Source organism: Plasmodium reichenowi, chromosome 8, assembly GCF_001601855.1.
Source record: "Plasmodium reichenowi strain SY57 chromosome 8, whole genome shotgun sequence".
Lineage (NCBI taxonomy): Eukaryota > Apicomplexa > Aconoidasida > Haemosporida > Plasmodiidae > Plasmodium > Plasmodium reichenowi.
In genome coordinates, this window is record NC_033653.1 from 2767 (window position 1) to 16245 (window position 13479).

Here is a 13479-nt window from a genome sequence, read left to right on the forward strand (position 1 = left end):
TATTTATACAATATGTACATATTATATATATATATATATTTTTTTTATTTGGGGGCATAGAAAAACCAGTGCTTTGTATATAACGTAAGGTTAGGCAACATTACAAATATTGGTATGGTAAAAAATAGGAAGGTTGAAAATTTTGGTAGAAATAAAATATCTGTTGATGTCATATTGTTACTATTATAATTAGAAAATAAAGATAAAGGTAACATATTAATTATATTTAAAGAATTTATATTAGACATATATGAATTATCCTTCGTATTTTTTATTGGTAAATTACATAATCTTATACTATAAGGTATAAAACTTTTATTCTTCATTTCACCAGGAGAAATTTTATTTATTTTATCATCCTTATTATATATGTAATATAACAAAGGCGAGGTATATGACCTCTCTTCTAAATTTATATCCATTATCCTATACAAGGGAAAAAAATAAATATATACATATATATATATATATATATAAATATAAGATTATATATATATATATATACATACATATATATATTATTATAATTGTTTCCACTGAAATATTTATGTCATCATGCATTCTTGACATTATAATATTGTCTTTCCATCTTTTTAACAAACCTCTTTATATGTTATAAAATGTAATCCTTCAAAATATATATATATATATATATATATATATATATATTATACCATATATAGCAATTCTCTTAAATATATATTTCACCAGAAAAAAAAAAAAAAAAAAATTGTAACTATTTTCTTCACTCCTTTTTATTAAGATTAAACACACTTATATATATCTTCTTAAAAATTTGTATTATATATATGTATATATATATATATATTTATATTTATATTTATATTTACATTCTTCTGTATTTATTTTTTCATATTATAATTTCTCTCATTAAAAATTTAAAAAAATACCTATAACTTTATATGTTCTTACAATAAAAGTTCTATTTATTTTATCTTTTTCTTTTAAACATATTATAATAAAAATATATCCTCTTACATAAATATGTACTATATAATATATAATATATAATAATTGTGTAATATACAAATTATTGAAAAAAAATATATATATATATATATATATAAACGATAAAATTCATACATGATACACTATAATAATTATATAAATGTGTGAAATTAAATAAATAAATAAATATATATATATATATATAATTACATTTTTAAAACAAAAATTATCCAATGTTAATTTTTAAAATATAACGATAAAAAAAAAAAAATAAAATGATAAAATAACTTGAGCATACTGAATAATCAATTTAAAAATAATATTATGTACTAAGAATAAATATATATGTTCATAGTAATGATATTCCTTTAAGAAAAAAAAAAAAAAAAAAAAAAAATGAAATAAATAAATAAATAAATAAAAATAAAAAGTCCGTGAAATATGTATAGAGAGAATATAATATAAAAGTACTCTACAAAATTTATATGATCATCATAATTTTACATTTGGAAAAACAAACAAATAAACAACTGGTTCGCATATTTTCAAAATTAGTACATAAAAATATATATATATATATTTTTTCAATAAAAACATTTAATATGAAATGCATCCTTTTTTTCTTTTGTCCACAACGCCCATTAAACTATTACATATATAAATATATATATATTATATATATATATATATTTATTTATTTAACAAAATATATATAAATAAAATAATGAAAAAAAAAACTTTGAGGACGGACAAGTTATCGATTCCTCAGAATATTTATAACATCACGTATGTGTAATATATATATATATATATATATATATATATATTACAATTTATATCCTTTAATTTTGAACTATTTATTTAAAAATAAAAATCTGCTGAAAATATTTTCATATATATATATATAAAGTTTAATCCTTATCGCGTTTCTCCTATTCTTTTAAAATATACATATCACATACATGTAAAATAATACCAAGTACCAGTTTATAGATTTCATTTTACGATTTCTAAAATATAATAGAATATAACTATTCTCACTATTAATATATAAGTGTTGTATGGAAATAATTAATATTTTCAAAACGAAGTAACATATATATATATTTAATATATATGTATTTACAATGTGTATATTTATGTATATTATTTTTTTTTTTTTTGAGTAATAAAAAAATATAATAAAAGAAAAATATACATAATATTATCATATATATATATATATATATATATATATATACATACATATAATTATATATAATATAAAAATGGTGCCTAAGTATACATAATGTAGTTTAAATATTATTTAAATATAAAAATATATTTTTCACCATAAAAAAAAATATTTAACTTTACATATATTAATATTTGCTATATATATATATATATATATATATATATATAATAATATTTTTATTTTTTCATGTATATATTTTAAGCATCGTAGTATTTCTACTTATATCGTGTTATTTTATTATTTTTTTCCTTTAATCTTTTTATTGTAATTATATTTTTCATAATATATTTTATTACATATTGATGACATTTTTATTTTATCTTTTATCATTTATTTTAATTTTTATATTTTTTTTTTTTTTTTTTCTTCAGCATCTTATATATAATAGAATATTATATAAAAAAAAAATATATATATATTCTTAAAGAGGTTGTATAAGAACTTACATTTCGAATAAAGCATAGGTTATATAATATATCATTGTGAAACATTATATGGATATGAAACGAAAATAAAATCATAACTTTATAGATGTATTATATATATATATATATATATATATGAGAAGCCACACCCATTTTTAGCTGTACCTCATTTATATATAATTTATAACAAATAAGAGGAAGGAAAAATATGAAAAATATAAATCACACAAAAAATATGTATAACATATATATAAAACATATGTATAATATATATATATATATATAATATATATAACATATGCATAACACATATAAACATATTTATAATATATTTAAAACATATGTATTACATATATATAACATATATATAACGTATATCATATAAAAAATATGAAAAGTAGTAATAACAAAGAATGTCAATTTAAAGATATACATAATAAAAAAAGCTCGAAATACTTAGATAAGAAAAATATTAAACAAGACCAATGTGTAAATAATTTATGTGAGATATTATCATCAGATGATAACAGCGAAGAATGTCATAACAAAATAAACGATAATTTTATTATTGTGGAACTTATTTCTTATTTATGTGGAAATTCAAAAATTATTTCATTTTATCCAAGTACTAATATAAAAAATTCTGGTCAGAATAAATATCTCTATCATTTTTATAAAAAAAAAAAAGCAAAACTATATTTATGCTTAAATAAAAAAAACGATGAAATATTCATATATCAAGTTCAGTGTAAATATACCAAAAAAAAAAAAAAAAAAAATGACACCGACGGTGATGATAACAATATAAATAATAGCAAAACAAAAAGTAAAGACAATCATTGTATAAATAATAATGTAGCACATTGTTTAGATATAGCGGTGAATAACAACGAACGAAATGTAAAAATAAAAATGGAAAATAATCTAGAAAGGAATATAGAAAATCATATGGAAAATCATATAGAAAATCATATAGAAAATCATATGGAAAATCATATAGAAAATCATATAGAAAATCACATGGAAGACCACATAAAAAAACATGAAAATAAACATATTTATCATTCTTATAATTATCCTCAAAGTAATACAATTCATGAATATCTATCCTCATCCTCATCCAAAGATATAAAAACAAACCATAATATAGAAAAAAAACAATGTAACATAGAAGATAATTATCATAACTATAATTATAAAAAAAAAATATTCATTAAAAAATTATTTGATAGCATTAATTGTTCATATGATCTCTCAAATATTGAATATACTAAATTACAAACAACAGATGATAAAACTTTAAATTCATTGAAACTTATATTACGGCAAAAAATTAATAAAACACAAAATACAATAAAAACAGAACAACAAACATATGAACAAAAATCTGATATTAATCATGATTCAAATAGTGGTCATCAACAAATAAATAATTTTATTGTAAACACAAATAGTACACATACTCAATATTCTTTGAAAAATAATTTCAATAAAAATTACCTGACTTGTTCAGAAAATAATAAGGACAAAAATATATGTAAGGATGAAGAGAGAAAAATTGCGAATGATAATAAAACAGATGATAACGAAATGAAAACCTTATTTCTTTATTTTAATGAGCCAGCAAATATATATATGAATCAGTTTTCGCACATTGACCAAAGTAAAAGATGTGCACATGTGTATAAGTGTATAAGTGTATAAGTGTATATGTGTATAAGTGTATAAGTATATATGTGTATAAGTGTATAAGTGTATAAATGTATATGTGTATAAGTGCATAAGTGTATATGTGTATAAGTGTATATGTGTATAAGTGTATAAGTGTATATGTGTATATGTGTATAAGTGTATAAGTGTATAAGTGTATAAGTGTATATGTGTATGTATGTATGTGTGTATTTATATATATATATATATATATATATATATATATATATATATATTTTATTTTATTTTATTTTATTAGGCAAAGAACAAAATAACGTGAAACAAATATCAGGGTTTTTAAAAGATATAAGGCGCCACTATATACAAAAGGAACTGAGCAAAATATGTAAAAGTAACAAATATAAATCAATAATTCACAAAATGAAAAAGGACGATTTTTTTGTTAATTTTTTGGAAGATTACGAAAGTGATATAAGTATATGTAGTAATGATCTTCAATTTAGCGATTCAGAAGTTATAACTAATGATCGAGAAATATATATAAAAGAGGAGAAAAAAAAAAAAAAAAGGAACGTACTCACAAGAAATAATTTAAAAATAAAATGGATTTTATTAAATTTAAATTTGAAAAATGATGACGAAGCATTAATAAAAAAATATGTTATATGTAAAAAAGAAAAAATTCAGAAATTTAAAAAATCGAATTATCTTTCAAATGAAATATATAATTCTTTTTATAATAATAAAAAAGAAAATGAAAAATATGTAATAAAAAATAAAGATTCTATAACAAATGAATGTGTTACATATGCTGAAGATAAAAACGTATCTTTCGATAAATCATATATTAATAATACATCTTCAAATAAATCTTCTAGTAAGAAATCATATTCAAATGAATCTTGTAGTTATCAATCTTATACTGATGATGACCAACCATACATTTCTAATTCTCATGATAAAGAAAAAAAGCAGGAATGTTATAACAAAATGAAAATATCACATAATAATAATAATATGAATAATATGAATAATACGAATAATACGAATAATATAAATAATATCAATAATAATAATACACAGAATGATGAATTAGGTGCAAATGATATAAGCCCAATTTTTAATTTAGCTTTGTCTGATAATTCAAAAGATAAAGAAGAAATACAAAAAGAAACTAATGAAAATATTATACATGACAAAAGAAATATGAGGAAAACAAATCAACAAGATAATAACCAAATAGATTTTTCTACAAATAATTTATCATATTGTCAAATTGATAATAATACTAATAAGAATTCTACATTTATTTATAATGGTCAAATGTATATTTCAAAAGATATAAATCAGGAAGTGTATAATGAAGAGGTAAACATAAATATTAATAGAAAAAATAATAACATAAACAATATATATGATCGTGATAATAATACAAATGAGGAAAAAGCATATCCTCCTATATCTGACGCTTCTTCATCCTACTCATATATAGAAGAAAAAAATGATCATCATGTAAACGCTGAAAAAGAAATTTATATAAGTGACACTTTAGATATGAAAAATGCTAGAAAACGAAAAATATATAATGTCCAGAATTATTCTGATACTCAAAATGAAGACAAAAAAATGATGTATGGGAAAAATGATAGCAGTGAAGATTCGGTTATTTATATGAACAATGATGATAATGAGGATGGTAATAAAGATGATGATGATGATAATAACCCTTATGATGATAGTAAAAAATATATGTATAACCCCCAATTAGATAACAAACAAAGTGATTCTATTTCTATTGGAAACACCGAATCTATAAATGAAGAAAACATAAGTATAAAAGGAAGTGACCCCGGAAAGGTCAGGAATTATGTAATAAATAAACAAAGTTTAAATATCGATTATGTTGTTACTAATAAGAAAATATCCAATAATAATAATAATAATAATAATAAAATTAATTTGTGTAATAATAGTATTTACAATAACCCTTGTAATGAATATTCAATAAACCTAAAACATCATAGTAATGAAAAAATCACATCAAAAGATAAAAGTAATGATAAAGATCTAATAATTAATCATCACCAAATTAATCAAAGTAGTAATAAAGAATACAATCCAAATAAATCAACAATACATAAAAACCACAATACAAATGTTGTATATAATATAAATTCTTCTGCAACAAGATATTTTCTTAATCATAAAGTTAATACCTTATATGATATTGTAAAAGTTATTTATTATAATTATCGAAATTTTAAATATACAGAAAAATTAAAATTTTATATAACGACCTTTTTAAATTTTTCTAAAATAGAAAAAGCTAAATTAGAATTTATGGAAAAAGAAAAACAACTAGATACAGAAATACTAAAACATTACATAAATCAAAAAATATGTAACAAACAAAATGTATGGAATTTAAATAATTATATTATAGATAATGATAATATTTTTAGATTAAATAAGTCTAAATATATTGATGATTCTATAATAGATTTTTTTAATAATTATATTTCTTCATTTATTCTAAATATCAATAAAAATTTAAACGATACATATATTTTTAATACTTTTTTTTATAAAAAATTAGAATTATATGACGATGTTCTAAAAGCTTATGTTAATACTACTAGATGGATTAAAAAATTAAACAAAAAAATTTATGAATACACATATGTATTTATTCCAGTAAATATTGAAAATACGCATTGGTCTTTGGTTCTTATATATTTTCCTTTTAACGATGACGAAAATAAAAAACGTGATAGTCTACACCTTTTATCATGTTCCAATATCACGAAACAAACAATAAATGAAAATCGAATGCACTCTGGTAATAATGAAGAAAAAGAAAAGGAAGAACAAGAACAAAAGGAAGAACAAGAACAAAAGGAAGAACAAGAACAAAAGCAAGAACACAAACAAAAACAAGAACACAAACACAAACACAAACAAAAACACGAACACAAACACAAACAAAAACACGAACACAAACACAAACACAAACACAAACAAAACTGCTACGCTGATGAAAAGAATAATGATAGTTGTATCATTTTAGATAAGGAGGGGGAAAAAAAAAATTCATCTGACAAAAAACAATCAAATGAAATTTCTCTAAAAGGTACAAATAAAAATTCTAAAAATAAAGAAAAAGGAAATTTTAAATCAAAGTGGTATATCAAGTTAAGGAACAGATCATACGATTCATACTTTTTTAACAGATATTTTATAAATGCAGATAAATTTAATTATGATATAAGAAAGGATCGTTTCCAAATTATAGATAAGAATATTAATAATGAAATACAAAACGATATTTTCTGTAATAATCGTTTAAGTTCTAGTGACCCAGATGAATATACTTTTTTATATTCCCAAGGAAATTCTTGGATTAAAAGAAAAGGAAAAGGCTCTTCAATAAATAGTAATAATGATTACAGTGATGATAATGATTACAGTGATAATATTGATTACAGTGATAATATTGATTACAGTGATAATATTGATTACAGTAATAATATTGATGATAGTAATAATATTGATGATAGTAATAATATTGATGATAGTAATAATATTGATGATAGTAATAATATTGATGATAATAATAATAATAATATGAATCATTTCCATAATAAGATTAATAGTTTAAATAATAATTCTATAAAAAACAAAATGAAAGAGCTAAAAGAAGAAAAATCAAATAAACAGAACAAGGTAGCATATATGATATACCTAGATTCTTTATTTCCATCTGTTAAAGGAAATAAAATTTTAGAAAAAATAAAAAAATATATTGAACATATATATTATTCAGATTATATGAATATTAATAATAAAATAGAAATGAAACATAACAAAATAGATAATGATATTCCAAAAATTGTTTTTAAATTTATATATCCTAAAGTTCTTCCTAAGCAAAATAATAGTTATGATTGTGGAATATATATTATACAATTTATTTTGCATTTATGTTTGAATAAACATTTAGTAGAACGAGATTTGATAAATCCTTATGAGGATAAATTAAATAATAATGACCTTTATCATAACAAATCTATTTTTACTACATCTAATAAAATTTCGCAACATAATCATAGTAATAATTATGTTTATTCAAGGCTTAGATCCAATAGACCTGCCCCGTGGTTTGGTCAAAGGGACATAAATATAAAGTAAAAAATAAAAATAAATAAATAAATAAATAAATATATATATATATATATATATATATATATATGTGCTTTTTTTTTTTTTTTTTTTTTTTTTTTTTACGTGTTTACATTTTTTTTCACTTTCTATTTCAATAGGAGAAAGCAAATGAAGAAGATGCTCTTATATATGAAAGACGTTATAAATTGGAAATCTCCAAACCATATCGAAGTTTTGAATTTATTATTTTTAATGAATGACGATAATCAAATTAAAAAGGACAAATATATAGCCACTTAATTAAAACGAATTAAAAAAAATATATAATGGAAGCATGAGGAACATGCACATATATATATATATATATATATATATATATATATAATATTTATTTCTATTTTTTATATTTAGTGATTTCTTTTAATATCAATTTTTTCTTTTTTCATTTATTTTTTTGTTAATATAACTTCATGTTGTCATCAATTATATGTCTTTATATTCATAATCTTCATTTTTCACAAAAATTGTATATATATATATATATATATATATATATGTAGACATATTTATTTTTTTTATTATTTTATATTTAATTTAAAAATTGTTATTAGTTCATTTATTTTTTTTTTTTCTTTGTTTTTTATATTATTGTTTCCTAAATATTTTAAAATGCAAATAAAAATAAAAAAAATAACATATAAAATATAATATAATATAATATAATATAATATAATATAATATAATAAACTGTTGAGTGATGTACTCTTTTAAAAAAATAAAGGAAAAACTATATGAATCATTGAATATGTTTTATAAAGCGCAAAATTATTAGCCCGGATCTAAATATAAGGCATACTATATATTATAAATCATAAATCAAAATAAATAACACATATATATAAACCACATTTGGTCTTTTTTTTTTTTTTTTTTTTTTTTTTCTCATATAAAATACGAAATAAAAACCATAAACTTGAAATGCTTATTAAAAATAATAATTACAATAATCAAGAAAAAAAATAATAATAAATAAATAAATAAATAAATAAATAAAACGAAATACAATATAATAAAACCAAATCAAATATTATATCCAATATATACCATATATATCAAATAAAGAAAAAAACTGATACGATAAAATAAAATATATTAACATATATATATATATATATATATATATAAATTAATATTTATATATAGGTAAAGAAAAAAAAAAAAAAAAAAACTCTATAACTTTGATCCTTTTAGTAAATAAAAGAAGAAAAATAAAACTACTTATATAATTCTGAACAAACACAGCTAGCTTTTCCAATTTTAAATGCGCTCGAAAAAAAAAAAAAAAAAAAAATATGTAAATTCTTCAAATAGCTAGCTATTTTCCACCATTATCCATTCATCGTCAAAAATTAAAAATAAATATAAATAAATATATATATATATATATATATATATATATATATATATATATATATATATTTATTTATTTATTTAATCGAGCCTTAAGAAGTTGCACAATATATCACAAACTCCTTATTTCCATCTTCTGGATTGGCATACAAATTAGATATAGTTACCATAACACTGGGGGCTATAAAGAGTATCATACCTTTTCGTACATTTTTAATACTTGCTTTTTTTTTATCATTTTTCTTTCCTTTGATTTTAACTTTTTTGTTGGTTGAAAGTACTATACATGAAGTGAAACTTTTTTCTGAAAAAACGTAATTAATGATTTCTCCTGGTCTGATGGTAATACATAAAATTTTGAAATGTTTCATTCTGTGATAACTATAAGACATAATATTATAATTAATAAATTCTTTTTCTAAAATAATAGGATAATTATTTTTATAATTAACATATTTAATAAAATTCAATTTGTCGATTTCTTTATTTGTTAATCCACCTCTAATAACAAGATCAGAATTTGTCATACACTCTAAACAATGACCAGAAATATACGAATGAATAACACCGGGTTTTATATATACAACATCTCCATCGTTTAAATTAATAAGTTGTAAAATAAAAAGGAAAATTCTTCCTCCATCATTAGCATAATACATTGATACATTTTTTAAAAGTTCAAAAATACTATGGATAATAAAATTTTCCGTTTCTTTACATAGGTTTTCATAATTTTTTTTCTTACATATATCAGCATATAATTTCTCTGTTTTCTTCTTAAAAGTCTCATCATCATTTATAAAAGATTGATATTTTTCATTTTTTTTTATTATGGAAGTAACACATTCATTTAAGGTATCATTTTCTACTAATAGAATACGGTATATTAAGAATTTATACATGTGTTCATAAAAAGCTTTGATTTTTTTTCTACTTATAAAATATGGATCATTTTGTTTGTTCAAATTATCATATACATTAGTATATTCGTTTGAGCATCCCGTTGCACATTCTTTTTCGCACACCTTTGTACCGTCATCATCAGTTTTTTTTTTATTATCATATTCACAATGAATTCCTTTTATCATAGCACTACTATTACTACTACTACAACTATTATTATTATTATTATTATTATTATTGTTGTTGTTGTTGCTGTTGCTTGTGGTGGTGGTTCCCTTTGATGTTTTTTTTTTTTGCTTATCCAATTGATCATTGTTATTATCCATCCCTTTTCCATATTCTAGTGATACTTTTTTTTTATCTTTTTTTTTTGACACATCATATGAATCCACAACACCATCATCACTTATGGTTTTCTCATCTTTTTCATCTTCATCCACTTCATCCATATCAGATTCAGTAAGATCTGTATTAAATTTATTATCACTCAAGCTATTTTGTAATTTTTCTTTTTCGACTTTAATAAGATTTCCTAGGTTAATATTAAGTTCTAAAAATTTCTCATTCTTATAAAAGGAAGAATAAAAATTCTCATCATAAACGTACTTTTGTATACATTCTGCATAATTATCGATAACAGATATAACGTCATAACTCAATCCATTACCTCTTTTTAAAGCATAGTTTATAATATAAATGTATATTCTTGATAACATGGATAATACTTCTTCCACATGATCATCCTTGCTAGAATAAAACAAATCAAATAAATAAAACATATCTTTTTTCTCATCTTTTCCTGAATCTATATTTACATTTCCACATGAGGAAGAGACAGATGGGGAAGACGACAACAACTGGGTTATTAAAGCAAGTTCAACACCACTCTCTACTTTGTTTTCTTTATTTGTATTATTATTATTATTATTATTATTATTATTGTTTATGTTATTATTTTTGTTATTATTTTGGTTATTATTTTTGTTATTATTTTGGTTATTATTTTTGTTATTATTTTTATGGTTATTTTTGCTCATGTTATCATCGTTGTGCTTTTTTTCCTTGTTATCATCCAATGTATCCTTTGTGATACCGTTCGTGTTATCTTTCTTATTATAATTCGTATCATCCTTCAAAACAATTTCATTTGGACCCTTCTTATCAAACTTAAGCTCATCCGCTTTCTTTTGATGTGTGGTATCACAATTTTGGGTAAGCTGGTGACCTCTTTTTAAAAAAAAATCATTCAATTCTTTAATATTTCTTATAAGAAATGCTATTTTAAAAATGTTCATAAAACCACACAAAAGAGTCATTGAATTAATACAAACACACATTTCTGTTTTAAAAATTTTATCTTTATATAAAAGAGGATTCATTGTATTCAAATATAATGTTTGTTGTTCATTTGGATGTATTTGAATACTTAAAGGTTTTGATATTGATAACATTTTAAATAAATATGGAAATAATGTATTCTTATCCACTTCTTCTTCTTCTTCTTCTAATAATTCTTCTTGTCCATTCATATCTTCTTTTTCTTTTATACTCTCATTATTTAAAGAAGCAAATTCAATATCTGAATATCTTTTTAAATCAATTTCTCCACCTACTGTACTACCTTTAGTAGTATTATTATTCTTATTAATAATATCTTCTGATTTTGTTGAAAACTTTTTTTTATTCATATATTTATTTTTCGTGTTTTCGACTTTTTTATAAAAAAATTTCATAAGTTTACTTTTCTTATTTTTTTTTTTTTGATATATTTTTAAAAATTCTTCAATTTTTACCAAACTATTTTTATATACAACTAAATTAGGACTTTTATCATGATTACCAATCCAAAGCTCAGCATATTTATCATTATTATTATTATCATCATCATTACTTTTATTATTATCCCTTATATTTTTTGACACATTATTTATATCATTATCCATTCCATCCTTTTCATTATTTTTTTTAACTTTATTTTTTTTTTTTTTGTCTTTTCCACTTTTTTCCTCATCATTATTATTTACACCATCATCCTTTTCTACCTCCTCCTCATCATCTTTATTATCATCATACTCATCCATATACTCTCTCAAATACTCCAGATGATCTATTTCTTTTTTTATAATATCATGATTATCTTGAACTATATTCTTCATCACTTCATAAACCAGTCCATCTTTTCCTTTACCCCATTCATATTTCTGAACGTACGGAATACACTCATTAATACACAGCTTGCTCATTCTGATGGTATAACCAGATACAAAAATTAATATATGTATAAATATATATTGTTATATATATATATATATATGTGTGTGACAAGCTATTACAACATCTACACAAATATATACATATATATAAATATATATGTAAATCTCTTAAAAATTCGCTATATCTCTTATAATACACACAGTAATATATATATATATATATATATATCACAAAAAAATATAACACGACAATTATTTATTATACACTAAAAATTTATTTTATTATCCAAAAATAAATATATATTTATATATATATATATATATATATTTATTTATTTATTTATTTTTATATATTTATAGAGAGGGAGAGAGAGAAAATATACAAAACGTACTTATATATTATATCTATATATTATGAGTGGGTATTATTCCTTTCTCTTATTTTCTTCTATTTTTATTTATTCTTTTTTTTTTATTTTATAAATACTAA

At 20.2% G+C, this 13479-nt stretch overlaps 3 protein-coding genes across 3 annotated transcripts; 1 reads left to right on the plus strand and 2 right to left on the minus strand.

Annotated features, from left to right (window-relative positions):
* Positions 1-44: 44 nt before the first annotated feature.
* PRSY57_0801200 (hypothetical protein) lies at positions 45-422 on the minus strand (the record flags this gene model as incomplete). The annotated part of the gene is made up of 1 exon (XM_012906957.1): positions 45-422. One exon carries the CDS (start codon positions 420-422, stop codon positions 45-47), a length of 378 nt encoding a protein of 125 aa, XP_012762411.1.
* Positions 423-3021: 2599 nt separating this feature from the next.
* PRSY57_0801300 (sentrin-specific protease 2, putative) lies at positions 3022-8763 on the plus strand (the record flags this gene model as incomplete). Its single annotated transcript, XM_012906958.2, has 3 exons — positions 3022-4294; positions 4601-8486; positions 8622-8763. The coding sequence occupies 3 exons, from the start codon at positions 3022-3024 to the stop codon at positions 8761-8763; spliced, it is 5301 nt and encodes a 1766-aa protein (XP_012762412.2).
* Positions 8764-9965: 1202 nt separating this feature from the next.
* PRSY57_0801400 (mannose-6-phosphate isomerase, putative) lies at positions 9966-13019 on the minus strand (the record flags this gene model as incomplete). Its single annotated transcript, XM_012906959.2, has 1 exon — positions 9966-13019. One exon carries the CDS (start codon positions 13017-13019, stop codon positions 9966-9968), a length of 3054 nt encoding a protein of 1017 aa, XP_012762413.2.
* Positions 13020-13479: the final 460 nt, after the last annotated feature.